Consider the following 14,758-nt stretch of genomic DNA (forward strand, 5'->3'; position numbering starts at 1 on the left):
CACACATTCTGGCCATTCTCACCTCGCCTCTGTCAATTAGAGTGGATGTTGTGGGCTGGCAGTGGTGAGCAGGGCCAAGCCCAGACCCAGACAAAACAACTGGATGCACTGTCAGCACAGCTTAGCTCTGTTGTAAGGTTGGGACAAACAGGAATTCTCTGTGTCGGAAACAGGAGATAGTTTTCATATCAAAATGTTTCTGCCCCGAACAAACCGGCAACATTTAGTTGGAAAATGTGTCGGTGGGGGGTCTGTGTGTTTGTGAGGCATAATTTCCACTGTGTGCCTCCTTCCCTCCACAGGGGGACCCGGGGCCTGAGGGGCTGCGAGGACTGCCTGGTATGGTGGGACCTCAGGTAGGTTAGACATTGTCTACTGCAAAAGCTCTTTACTTTACTGTCAGTAATCAAATTAAATCACCAGAAAATGGAAGTATGTACCACTGTATGTGTCTCACATCATAAAGTACCACCAAATATACGTAATCATAAGTAATATGATGTGATAAATAAGTTTCTCACGTCATATATCATCACTTGATATGCTGATGCCTACTTCGAAAACGAATGTGTAATTGAAGTAACTGATTCCTCACAAGACTTTCCCCCTTCCTGGCTTTCTCTCTAATGGACTGATTCTTCTACTCTCCCTCCCTCCTTCCTCTCCCTGTGGCAGGGCCCAGCAGGACGAGCCGGCCTGCCTGGATTGAAAGGTGATAAGGTGATCTAAATATTTATATTATTGCAGTGTGTCTGTGTGTATTGTGTCAGTAGCCCAGCTCACATAATTGGGTATATTACAAGAAATCTTGTTGATATTTTGATAAGACAGCCAACGATATGAACTGAAACACTGATATTGCTCCACAGTGTGTTTTGGTTCTTTGCAGTGTGGCCATTTGTTTTGATGACTCAGAAATCTCTTTATCTACACTGGTGTTGTGATCACTGTGGCGGGGTAGTGTTGTGTTATATCTCAGTGTGATACTGTGAAATTCAGGGTGAAGTGGGACAAAGGGGCCAACCAGGAGAGATGGGGTACCAAGGCGATAAGGTATGTCTGCTGTCACACGAGCAGAGTTTTAAGCAGAACACAGATTCATAATGTTTGAACAATATGCGTTAGACATGGAGCTATTATTACCAGCAATCTCTGAAAACAACATCATTGCTAAATCAGAAAAATCACAACATAGCCACAAATCAGAAAAGCATTTTGTTGAATAAATGTAGAATGTGATTCATTAATCACATGAAATCCTCATGTAATGCTTGTCCCATGTCAACAAGGGTTTGTTCACATACCGTACACACATGTAGGTATGCATTCAGTTATATGGAAATAGATGAAAAGAAAAATGCACAAAGGGTGTGTTGTCAGTTGTTATGTCTGTATCTTTCAGGGTGCTGCTGGAGCACCTGGTCCCACTGGGCCAAGAGGGAAGCCAGGACCGCTGGTATGTTCGTGTGAATGTGTATGTCTGTGCAGCCACAGGTGTGTGTGTGTGTGCGTGTGTAGACATCAGTGAAAGTTTCTGCATTTGCTCATATGTGTTTCTCCACTTATCTGCGTGTGTGTGCGTGCATGCCATTTTTACAGCTTTTATAGACAAAGCCAAATAAACGTTGTGTACCACACTGAGATCTGGACTCTATTTTTGTTAGCTTGTAAACTGAAGTTCAGTTTAGTCACAGTCGCAACATGTCGGCTTCATCATGCGTTTTCTTCCCGAAGAAAGAAGTAGAATAAATCTCTTTAAACAATTTGCTTGTTTATCAGCAGAAACGAGCTCCAATTAAGAAAATAAATGAAAAACTGAAAACTCCCCCTCTCTTCGTGCAGATGCATTGTAAACACATTCAGATGGTCTAAGTTTCTGAAGGGGCTGTACTCGAGTAATCAGAATAAAAGCATTGGTACTTATTACTTAGCTTTGAAGCTTGATCACGTACCAAGTGCACATGCAGCGTTGTGTTGTGACTGATTAGTGAAGACTTTGTTGTTTGCTCTCCACCATCAGTGTAATTAGCTTTTGTTGCATCACATCAAATAGCTATAAGAACACAAAGTGACACCATATTGAATCAGTCACATCATCTTTCAGATCCACGCTGTCAAGTTCATGATGGAAAATGTTAACAGAATACATTAAGTGTTGACAGAGAGGTAGAGGAATTTTATCAAAAGCTCAGAGACAAAAAAATATAATTACAATGGTGAAAGTGTGATTTCTTATTTGTTCTTGACCTCGTGTGTTTTCTGTATTTTAAACAGGGTAAAATTGGTGAGATGGGGGCACAAGGACCACCTGGGCCTCCAGGACCAGAGGTAGGACATTCCTATATATTAAAAGTGTTATTCAATATTCATTCATATCATTTTTGCCAAGTTTTCTTAGAATGGAGGAGCAGGACCACAAAACATGATCACATGATTTGAGTGGTGACCAGTGCTTTGTGTTTAAAAGCCAAATGCAAAAAAGCTACAACAGTAGGTAGTTCACTTTACGTCAAGTAAGCAACCTCTTTTTTTGTTTCTGTAGGTAGACAGTGGGAAGAAAGGTAAAAAAAAAAAAAAAGAAAGAAAATCTTTCAGCTTTCGTGGAGGACATCGTGGCATAATACTGGAAAGTTTAGAAATGGAGCATGATTGAGAAAGAAAGATGGTGGAACAAGAGATTATTACTTTGCTTTACTTCTTGGGGACTTTGGCGCAGTGTAGTACACTGAGTAGAGCAGAGATGGATATTGAGCCTGCCCAAGCACATATGCAACTATAAAGCATAATCACCCTGCTGTATCTTTACTTTTCTATGAGAGTGCGAGAGCCAAGCCAGGGGCCTCTTTTATGAATGCTCCCACTCAGGATTCTGATCACATAAGACATTGGAGAAATGTGGAAGTCTTTGTGAGAGTTAGGGTAGCAGGTAGCTGAAAAATGCAAATGTCACTGAACTGCACGTCTGAGTTTTGGCCACAGGCTGGGGTGACTTTTTGATGATAGTTTAAATGATTCCTAGTGATCTTCGTGACTCCAAGAGCTATTTCTGCAGGATCAGCATTGATCAAAACTAGAGGAGGGATTAAAGGAAGGGAATTGGCTATAGATGTTTGTGAGCTGTAGAGAGTCAATTCTACTTAGACATAAGAAATGTGAAAATCTAGCAGATTACAATGAACGCATTCATGTTCCCAAATGGTAAGCTTTTCAAACGTTTGACACTCCCCAGACCTTCGTTTAGCATTACCATCAGGTCAAGTATTGAACTTTGTACACAAAATATTAAATAATGTTTGGTTCACTTTGGTCATTAGATGACATTTAATGATCTTGTGTCATTTCCTTCACTTGCCACCCTTACATCAAACATTCCACTTGGATATTAAATGTGTGCTCCAAAGCTTCATTACATCCATGTATTGCATGAAAAACATGGAACTTTTGTTCCGTGCTGTCCCTGTTCTCCCTCCAGTCTGTGCTTTGGATGTAGAATATGTCACCTTTTGTCAAAGAGGTCATTGTTGATGCTGCAAAGTATGTCAAGAGCGTGGAAAATGTCAAAGACACAGACAGCAGTCGTGGTCATAGGTCACCTCGGCCGCAGTGAGAAGGCATAGTTTTCTGAAATGAGTGATTTTGTCATGGCAGGTGAGCTGGAGGATATTTAGGTTTCATCAGCTCAGTAGCAATCCATCACTATCTTTCTGTCAGTTGAATGCAGGATACAAAGAGGACCTGCTGTAGTACACCAGCACAGAAACAGGCCTACTTTCTATCTGCCATTTTAAATGCAAGGTCATCTTACTGCTCCTGAAATGTAAACAGAGATGCAGTGAGTTGATTTAATGGGTAGGATCCAATTCAACCAGTTAGTCATGCGACTCGTGAAATAATAATAACATATATCTCCCCTGTTTTTACAAGGGGTTTCCTGGGGACATTGGAGTACCAGGGCCCAACGGGCCACCTGGACCAAAGGTACAATATCACCTCTCTCTGTTCCTCTCTCTCCATCCATCCATCCATCCATCCATCCATCCATGGCATTCATTCAGTTAATCATGTATTTGGCTGTGTTTCAGGGTCTGCAGGGTGCCAGAGGGGCTCAAGGCCCACCAGGGCCACAAGGAACACAGGTGAGACGATTCAACACCCAACTGAATTCTACACTTCTGCTTGGTTCTTGGCTCACTGACACAGAAATGTGGAAAATATGGCTCATCAAGAGATTTCCATTGGATCATTAGTCTGAGGCAACTGAGTGCTTCACATTTAGCATCTAGTCATATTTCAAACAGTCGCAGCTTAGATCCTATTGGGAGTTTTTCTCTGCAATATCTCTCGGGGCATGTTCCACTGGATGAAGTCATGATTCATCGCTGGGTGCTTATAAAAACAAGGCTGAAAGTTTTCCAGCCTTGGAAAAAGGAACAGAAGCCTTTGGCAGGTATACAACACACACACGCTTTTCTATTGTGCTGAATGTTACAGCATTCATCTGGCAGCCGCTCACAGAGGTGTCGCTGGCAAATGTGCTCTTGTCTCACATCAATGCTGTATATGTACAGTTACAACAAGTGATTCTGCAATCAAGGATTTTGTAAATAGATTTTTTGTTTGTGTGATCTGTAAGAATTAGAAGGTTTCCTACAGTTGTTCTGTTATGTCACATTATTCCATTCCAACCTATTTTCCCTTAAACAGTCATTTGTGAGATAGTTTTCTTTGAAAACTTTGCAGAGCATCACTGAACCAGAGAAGAATCATTTTTGTACGTTCATGTTGAACTGGTTGAAATCAAGATTCTTCCTCAATTATAAGGAAGCAACAGTCAATATGTCATTTTGGGCCTTTCACATATGCAACTGTCAGTGAAAGTAGTATGCAAGACATCTGTCTGCAGTTCAGTGCAGGTCTTTGTACCTCCAAGTCAAACAATATACTATATATAAAACGCTGTCCCCGTTGTCATCATCAAAATGGAATTTCTCTCAGACAGTAATAAAGCAGCAGGCAGGTGAGCAGGGGAGACCTTTAATGTTGAGAGTTAGACAGCATGCAAATGGAGTGGTAATGCCTCTGTATGTATATGTTTGTGAATACTTATGTATGATGAACTGTACTGTGTCTTGGCAGGGTGATGAAGGACCGCTTGGCCCACCCGGCGGCGCTGGCCCGACTGTAAGAGCTCCCAGATTCACATACTTCACTGTATATACAAAGACACACATTTACACAAACAGAGCCTTTTCCAGGTGGTTTGAATCAAACAATTTGCTTATATGTTCTATCAGGAAGCAGCTTGGATGAGCTGTGATAAACGCATTATGAGCTTTGAACTCTTTTGATCCTTACTTGTGTGTCTGTCTTGTCTCGTAGGGGAGATCTGGAAGGAAAGGCTACATAGGTGAACCTGGCCCAGAGGGTTTGGAAGTGAGTCTATTTTCTTAATGTAGTAACTGTACTGTCACTCCTGTATCGCAACTGTATTACCACTATCCTAATTGATTCATGCATTTGTGTCAATTTTGATTTAACAATGTATCATGCCACAATGTTGTTTAATATTAGAATGTGTTAAAGACTAGAAAAATGGGTTTTACTATCAATGTAATCTGCTCAGTGTTGTCTCTGTAAGAGTGCACACACAGAAATCCAAGAAAATGAAGTGGCTGCGTATTTATTGTAAAACAGTGCTGGGCCCATTGTTACCTCTGCTTACCTTCCTGCCATTCACGTCATAGAACTGTGATTCCAAACAAATGAGAATTATCTGCTGTGTGCACTATTCCAGGACTGAATACCTCCACCTGTGGGACACGGACAGTCCTATGGTCTTAAGTTTATATTACTTCACTGTCAGTTTGTTCTCACTTGTTTACTTGAGCAAAACACAACATTCCAGACCTGTTCCTCACCCTGTATTTATTGGCTGTAATTGGCCTTTGTAGCCACCACAAACGCACTGCCATAATCATGGTATGATGTGTTTTAAGATTCTGTTATTCTAAATTATGGTCTGGTGCTTACCTCTGAGTGCCAATTCCCCCGTGCTTGTGATCCACTGACTGTAAGCCCAGACTTGTTGTAAACATGCTCTTAATTGGAAAGAAAATGATTTCTTCCAGGACTGTTATCATACATATTAGCAAACCACAATAAGAAGCAACACAAAATGATTCGCAGCCCCATACTATCTGTGTATGTGTGTTCCTTTTTACACATGTAATATCCTGTGAGTCCTGTTGCAAACATCTCTGTAATTACAGGAAGCCAACCAGCAAAATGTTTGATGTTTTCTGCTTACAGGGAGAGAAAGGGGACATGGGAAATGTTGGAAAGAATGGACCACAAGTAAGTTGTTTTCACACTTGTAATGTGTAGCACTGACATTAATTAACAGTCATCCTGTTGTGGATTAGTAGCTTTTCATTAAATTCCCCTTTAAGTGTCAATGTCGAGCCTCTGCTGCAGCTTTTATAAGCGTGAGTTCCTGCCCTTAAAACATTAAGAGTAATGCAATGTGTAATTTAAGCAAACCATTAAAACAGTTCTTAAATATTACTGTACACAGTATGTCAAGATGGACACAATGCTTCCACAGTTAAGTGAATGAAATCATCCAGTGTGGCAACTGTGGAGGGAGTTACAGGAGCTTTTTCTTTTGTCTGACCCACTTTTAATGCTAAGAGAAATCTGGATCGTCTCCCACCACCAAAAAGTGTTTTCATCATGAAACTGGCAGAACAGCACAGCAAAACAGAAGGAACACCAATCAGAGATCCTCTGTGGAAGTCACCTCATTTGGGTTGCACATTTGTTTATGACTCAAAGCCTGCCAAAGTGTGTCTGACATCTGTTTTTTCCCAAGAATCGCACTCATGGTGCATTTTGTCAGAGGATAACAACTTAAGTAGAAAATGATGATACAAAAAGATGTTGGTCTTTGTCCACCAAGTGGCTTCGCAAGTGTCCTGGAACATCTGTGTTAGGATTGTTGGTAAATGGAACAATTAACTGCAAAATCGCAGTTTCATATGTCTGCCTTTCTCGGTCATGCTCCAGTTAATGTTTTATATCCAACAGAAATACTCAAGAGAAATGTTGGGACAAGGTTCCTCTCTGTACAATGCTCTGAACACCCCAAGTATGTCCATCCTCCTCGGAGGCCCCTTAATGTTAATATTAGCATTCTGTGTGTAGTGGAGGCATCCAAGCAGGCCATGTTGAACTGTGTTGCTGCAGTGCACATATGAGAGGGATTAAGCACTTACTGAAAAGAGGGGCCTTTGAAGCCAAGGAGGAACCATGGGCTATGCAGAGAAAAAATAGAACTCTAAAACATATGGAGGCTCTAATGAATGCCATTACATCACCTCCCAAATAAACTGGATGTGTAAGAAACTGAGAAACAAAACGATGCAAGGAGGTCTTAGGTTGCCTGTCTTCATAGAGTGCCCCTGTATCAACGTGAGGCCTCCCGTAAACTGTTTCAAGTTCAATTTAACTGGAGGTTTTTACAATGTTGTGTATTTTAGCCAATTTAGATTGGCCGCTTAGTCGTACAGTTTCAAGTCACCTTCCAGCCGACATCTCGTAAAGCATGTATCAGTTACCAAAAGCAGCCACAGGTGTGCTTTGAAATGTAGTTCACGTCAACCCCCATGCTTTGATTTCTATGTCAGTGACTCAATGTGTACTTATATGTGTGCGTAGGAAAGAGGTAAGTAATGCTCTTAACACAATGTGAATTGGGCTGTATTCCCTAACTTAAGGTTAGCGGTTGTGGCAGTATGTTGGAAACCAGACCACCTTCAGAACAGCGCTCTAAAGGCTCCCATGTCAAGGCCCTGTCACATGGAAACCCCTTTAAAACCATTTCCTTCTGTTAAATGATGCAGAGTACCACATTGTCCCACTTGTGTCCCAATTAAGGGATTTGAGGTCAATTTAGAGCTCCTGTTCCATGCCTGCAGGCTGCATCCCCTCACAGACACTCCGCTACTAATCCGTCGCTCAACTGCTTTCCTTGCATCCAACAGGGTAATACTGTTTAAGTCAGGATATATGAGGTACACTGTGAGGCTGTCGGCCTTTTTTGGCTGAGTTGGGGAATAGCAAATGGAACAAAATCTCATTGTGTTTGTCTTTGTGGTCTGTTTCTTGTCTGTCACTTTGTCGCTCTCACTTTGTCAATCTGTTATTTTACCCTTTAAGTTTCTCTTTCTTCTCTTTGTGATTCTTACTCTTGCTCCCATTCTCCAGATGCATAGAGGGATTAAAAAAACCTTCTGAAAAGAAAAAAAAGAAAATGAACAAAAATAAATAACAAGAATATATTGCACACTATGTGATTATGCAGAGGTAAGTATAGCAGTCATGCAGAATCTCGTAACCTGTTAGCTGTGTGAATGCATCATCGTGAAAGGAGGAAACACCGAGTTTAAAATTGGCCCTCACAACCAGACAGCCGCAGTCTGACCGCACTGGCTTTTGTGGTTGGCCAGAAGTGAGACCGTGGTCTGTAATTCGACAGTCATATGAATTATTACAATAGTAATAAACTTCAGCAAGGTTCAGATGTTCTGGTAGCTTGCAGCGTCCCAGTGGCTTAGCGCACATGGCTTGCAGTATTATGGCTTTGGTCTGGCGTATGATAAGTCCATGTTGCTGTATCGCTTCTGTCACTTCACTCTTTCTACTATTTTATCACTGAGTGTTGTTTTGCTTTTTTCTTTTTGGGTTATTAAAGATAAACACAATGACAGGGTTTCAAAAGGTATAGTTGACCTTTCTGGTTGAGTGTCTGCTGAGCCACCCATCAGTCTTACTGTTGGCCTGGAGCTCCAGATTGTCTGGCAGTCGTCCAGACCACAGCTCTGTCCCAGACAACTGATCTGGAAGCAGTTAAGCTCCTCTGATAACTCTCATATTAACATTAGCTAGTTGCCCATGCGGACTCCTTTACTAAGTAGTGTGTATTTTCTTGGGGCCATCTGTATTGAATTCCTGTATGCTGTGAAATTGTCTCCCTAAGAATTCCTAATCATTGCTATTGTGCCCCCAAAAATGTGTTATTCTTGCTTCTTGCCAGACAATAGTGAAGTTCCACAACTCACGAAAGCTTGAGAGGTTGCAACATTTTTCTGCCATTGGTAGTTCTTTGTTAGATAATCATTTATTATCATTTCCATATGGATTGTTACAACAGATCTTCAATCAATAGTAGTTTGCCATGGTGGCTGCCATCTGTATCGTCTGCTTTTGCTTTGTGTCTGTCTTACTGTTTACTCAAGCATGAACTGATTTTACATCTTCTATGACCCACAAATATAAATAGAAAGTATCATTTTGAAGCAAATGTGCATGCAACATGTATTTATATTAATGAAAATCAAGATTCACGAGTCAACCTACACGTTTCAGATAAAGTCGACAACCGCTCCTTTTTGCTCTCGTAAGCATTTTGTCGTAATCTGCGACCTCTTGCATTCCAGGTGTCACAACAGGTTGGAAAGTAACCTTTAGATGAGTGAAGATCAGGTCCACTGACATACTTTCTCCTGATGTGTTTGTGTTGAGCACTCTTTCCACTCTGTCTCTCCTCTCCAGGGTCCACTAGGCCTGATTGGAATAGCTGGAGTGATAGGAGTTCCCGGTGAAAAGGTAAGGAGTGTGTTTCTCGATCATTAGGCTGTCAGTCTGCATCAGCTGGTTGCTTGTCAGTGGCAGACCCCTATAATTAGGGCTGAGTTAAGCAGCCCTGGTTGAACAGTATGTAAGACACCACAGAGGCTGAGACTGCTGAAATGATGCAACGGATGAGGGCCGCATATAACAGCAGCATGAACACACTAAGGCAGAGAGAGAGAGAGAATCATATTTAAAAAGACAGCGGCAAGATCATTGGCTAACAGTGAAGGTGTGTCGCTGTGCTATTGGATTGATGTTACCAGCTGATGAGAGCAGATGATATCTCGACTGACAGACTGAGATGATGACAGCAAGGAAGATATGAGTGAGAGGAGTGAATGTGGGTTGGTACATTATGAGAAATAAACTATAGACCTAATCATAAAAAAGAATACAAAATGCAAAACAATAGCCTTCCTGACTGAACTTTTAGCACCACACAGGTAAGTAATGTGAAGATACTTCTAATGCAATGTGAAGAGGCCCTGAGGCTTCCTCCAGGTTCAGCTCTCATTGCCTCTCAGTTTAAAAGAAAAGGTTTCAGCTGCTCTGCAGCTTTTATTGCTCAGGTGAAGTGATTTTTAGCAGGACTCTGGATGTCGATAATTTAAAGTCCTCCCAAAAAACACCTGCATTTTCTAATCTCCACTGTTCGCTCCCTCTGTTTCACCCTGTTCCCCTTAACCTTCTTACCCAGAAGCCCCCTGTGTGTTGGAACATGTTCTTGTGATGGGAAGCCGTCTGCTTGTCAGACACTTGATTGTCCTCCGCCTCCTCTTATGCAAAAATCCTCCTCCTCGTTCAATCTGTCAGCACCAGCCATACCCTGACAGCCCACAAATTCCTTTCATACTATATCCACATGCATTTCCATATATATATATTTTACTACAATATTCTGATTTAGACTTGTTTGCAATATAGAACCTTCAAACTTTTCAGCTCACTGTTTGATAGAAATGGAACAAGAACTCGAGGGGGACTTGTACAGTCATGAATGTTACACAGTTCAAGGAGGATTATAGCATCACTGACACAAGTGTTACGTGGCCTTAGAGTGGAGACCCAGGCAGCTTTACAGCTCACCTAGAGTTACCTTTACTTTTAACACACCGAGCAGAATGCCACCAACTGGGTTTCAAAGTGCCTGCTCGCTTTCAAACTCGGCTCGACCAGCTGTCACTCTCACCTCCTGCATTTCAGAAGCTGCTCTCCGGTTTCATGGCTCTTTATTAGGAAAGATGTATGTGGAGCTGTGTTTGGGTTTTCCGTGTTAAGGTTTCAGGTCATAGTTTAATGATCTCTCTGTTTCTGCTTTACTGTTTTTTTCCCCAGGGCGACCGTGGACCAGCGGGTCCAACAGGTCCAGTTGGGGAGAAGGGGCCAAGGGTAAGTGCAGTCACTCAGGATGTACTGCACAGCTCTGCTTGTTGTCGGAGAGTTGGTAAAGCCCAGAGATGCAGTGTATATATTCAAAAAGTTTTTCCAAGAAATCAGCAACAGTCTACCAGAGCTTGAATATTTTGTTCAGTAAACTAATGTCTCAGAATGATGAATACAAAACTGGACCACTAACAGTTTTGGCTGGCAGACATTACTTAGCAACAAGGTTTAGTTTATGGAAATGAACACACCAGGCCTAAAAGCTTCCAGACTCCTCAATGTTGTAACATCTGTAGATCTTTGCAAAATTCAGCTGTGTCAAATTGGGTTTCCCACAGTAATGCTGAGGATAGGAATGAAGAAAATAAACTTCCTTTTTTTTTGCAGTTAAAGGTCTCAGTCTGGTCTGGTTGACTGAATCCAGTGACTAGACATCATAGACACTGATTTGGATTTGTATATGTTGAAAGACATTTTGGTGTTTTCTGTCTGTGGTGCTTCTTTATAGCCCTAAAATTATTTGTTAACAAACTGAAGGCATGGTGTTTAGTAAAGGGCAGTAAAGGGCTCCAGTGGCAGACGGTTTTGCCCTGTCATTGACAGAATAACAACTGTTGGTGTTGAGATTTTTAATGGTAAGTGGAACAAAAAAAGTACATTTTTCCGATCTTAAAGCTGTTACAAATTCCAGTGTTTGAGTAAGACTGTCTTATTGAAGGCATGATGTTTTAGAGGCTTCACCCACTCTGCAGTACTGGAACGGACCCATCCTCTACAAACAGCACATGCACTTCTGTTAAGCCTGGTAAAGACTGAGAAACAATAAAAGTGGTTGATTGTGTTTTGTTGACTTCCCTACATCCATGCAGTGTGTTCAAGTTGGGTTTGATAAATGTTTGTGTATTTGCAGGTTAATAGCAGGTTAATTTTGCATTAGCTAGCTCACTACTGTGGAAAATGCATTTCCATGGAAATTATTTTGACAGTGTTGACTCCCCAAAGCAAAAAACAAGCTGCTGTCCAATGCAGCAGTGTTTCCGCTGTCCTCTGTATTGCTGCACGAGTCCATAGAGAGAGGGTTGGCCTGCATAGCTCACTGTCCTGAGGCCTTGGATTAACTCCCTATCTGTGGCTTTGGGCCCCAGTCCTGACCTAGCTGGCTGGCAGGCTGGCTAGCAGGCTGACTGATTGGCTGGCTGGAAGGGAGAATGACTAATCTGGGGGCTGGCTGGCTGAATAGTTAGGTGATTGAATCACTTCTAGTGTGTGTGAATGTTTGACTGACATAGAGAGCTTTGTGACTTATGTCAGGAATTATGGTGATTTGTGTGAATCTGTTTGCGCGATAATGTAGCCACATTAACGAGGAGTGGCATTTCACTCTGAAGAATTTGGGCCGTTTCATCACAGATTATAACGATCATCTAATGCAGTTCTGTTTCTGTTCAATGACGATTTGCACGGATTAGCGTTTCCTGGCGAATCTTTGGAACTTTTGTCTTTACTGACTGTTACTGTGGTGTTATTCCTCAGTAGATTATTGCAGAAAGAGCTGTGATGAGAACCACGGCATCCAGCCTTCTTGTTTTTTGTTTTTTTTCTCGAGGGTCTGGAACACATTCTAAGACAACTTAATATGAAACACAATTCTACAGATTAGTCCTAATGCTTTCCAGTCACAGATGTAACCACCTTTTACTGCACAGTCCTGCACTGCTGCAGTGCTGTTGCTCCACAAAAGTCATTGTTAGAATCCCTTAAACGGTGACATGATACCTTGTCCACCTTTCTGTACTGTTTGTAAGGGCTATCCAGGATTGCCAGGAAGTCCAGGGGACATCGGCATGCAAGGTGCACCTGTAAGTGTCATACCCTCATCTCTACTGTATAGTACCAAATAGTGCGTTTTTGCTCTGGGATGTCTACTTGTAAATCTATATTTACTGTATTTATTGAAAAGATGTACTGCAAGGTGTGCACGAGGTGTAACAATATATGCAGATGGTTTTTCATTCATTTCCTTTGCTGAGGTTTTTTTCTTTTGCTTCTTCTGTATTTTGGATTGAGTCATCCGCACATTAGCATTTAATGGACTGAGAAGCTTGGATGCATTCACTCTCATCTTTCTCCTCACTGTCTTGGCTGGATATTATATATGCTCATATTGCAAGATTAACTTGAACTCTGAGTTGGAGGAACGTACTCTTGGATTTGTAAACACATAAAATTTAAGAGAATGATTTGATATATCAGTTTTCCTGCTTCCCACAATTTAGTCTAGACCTTTGTAAACATTATGTCTTCACTGGCTGACTGTTCAGTAGCTCTGCTGAAGCTTTTGTTGCACATTTGTTAGGGTTACATGACTAATGTGTTAATGTGGGCTAAAAGATGCATTGACAGATTTTGGCCTTGAAATATTCTCACTGTGTTTCAAGTTGGCCCAACTGCATCGTGCCAAGCAAACACTATGAAAATCTTCCTCAATTATATCTTTTTTCTCTCCAATTTTCCAATCTTTTCTCTCTGCCTTCCATCTTGTGTCTGTCTTGTTTTTCCCTCACAGGGTCCACAGGGGCAGAGAGGAAGTCCAGGCATCTCTGGGCCGAAAGGCAGGAGGGTGAGAGCTGTTTTTACCTTTGGGATATTAGTTATACTAGTCCCTTGTATGTTGTATGTGAGCCTACTTCAACTCACTGGTGACCATGAAAAGTTCACTTATCAGACCTTTGGTTGTCTGTTTCACATCACAGCTCCATTCCCATAAACCAGAGGTTAAAGCGATCAAAAGACATGTGTTTGTCCTTCCACTTGGTCTGGGCTTCTTTATAGGTGCATTTACAGCTGTTTCAAAAGCCCCATGAATCTCATGTTGGGAGACTGTATGTAATGGTGTGGTGTGGCAATACTGGTGAGACACCATGTGGCTGAGAGGAGAATGACACCTTCAGGTGTGGGGGGGAGATACATTTATGGACCCCACCCCCCCCCTTCTTTGAGGCTTTGCGCAATATCAGCCTCACAGTAGAAGCAACTGAGGTGCATTGTGTTGATGATTCAGAGTTGCAAATCAGAACAAAGAAAGGAAAAAGGAGAACATGTTTCATCTCAGCATGTTCCTCTTAAATATCTGGTGATATCTGTATCACAGTTTGTGTGTGTTTCCTTATGAAGAATAATTAAATACTTGTTATTCAAATGATTGGTGAGTGTGCAAATCACAATAATCCCATCATTTTTACTGGTAGCCAAATCCACTGTTCTGAACTCTTGCACATGTGCACATACAAATACTCAATCCAAATATTTTCACCACTGACAATCATTGAGTCATGCAATGGAATGTTAATCTCTCTGACAGTATTGTATTCAACCCAGAAATATATTGTAGTTCTTCAACAGTAACCAAAAAATGTGGCCAAAAAGAAATGTACCTACAGCTATGAATAATCATTTACAGTTCATCAATATTTAGATGAACCGTTATTTTCTGAAATAATATTTTGCCCTGGCTGGCTACATTTCCCAGTGAGGACTCTGCAGACTGCATGTTAGCCAGGTATTATACACGATAGTCAAATGTCAGGCAGTGTTTTAGAGAGTGTCAGTCTCTCCTCATCAGTGATCGGGTCCTCGTGTGATAGCACAGAGCGCTGAGGTTGAGAATGTCTGCCAGTTTCTC

General features: G+C 41.6%; 1 protein-coding gene across 1 annotated transcript in view; it reads left to right on the forward strand.

Annotated features, from left to right (window-relative positions):
* col24a1 (collagen type XXIV alpha 1 chain) overlaps positions 1-14,758 on the forward strand; it is an 84,694-nt gene that overhangs the window by 40,245 nt on the left and 29,691 nt on the right. The window contains exons 15-28 of the mRNA XM_076727297.1: positions 303-356; positions 676-720; positions 1,000-1,053; positions 1,403-1,456; positions 2,275-2,328; positions 3,925-3,978; positions 4,083-4,136; positions 5,137-5,181; positions 5,380-5,433; positions 6,310-6,354; positions 9,613-9,666; positions 11,029-11,082; positions 12,882-12,935; positions 13,643-13,696. Of these exons, the coding sequence (XP_076583412.1) occupies positions 303-356; positions 676-720; positions 1,000-1,053; positions 1,403-1,456; positions 2,275-2,328; positions 3,925-3,978; positions 4,083-4,136; positions 5,137-5,181; positions 5,380-5,433; positions 6,310-6,354; positions 9,613-9,666; positions 11,029-11,082; positions 12,882-12,935; positions 13,643-13,696 (729 nt within the window). The remainder of the gene's footprint in view (positions 1-302; positions 357-675; positions 721-999; positions 1,054-1,402; positions 1,457-2,274; positions 2,329-3,924; positions 3,979-4,082; positions 4,137-5,136; positions 5,182-5,379; positions 5,434-6,309; positions 6,355-9,612; positions 9,667-11,028; positions 11,083-12,881; positions 12,936-13,642; positions 13,697-14,758) is intronic.

This window comes from Chaetodon auriga, chromosome 3 (assembly GCF_051107435.1).
Source record: "Chaetodon auriga isolate fChaAug3 chromosome 3, fChaAug3.hap1, whole genome shotgun sequence".
NCBI lineage: Eukaryota > Metazoa > Chordata > Actinopteri > Chaetodontiformes > Chaetodontidae > Chaetodon > Chaetodon auriga.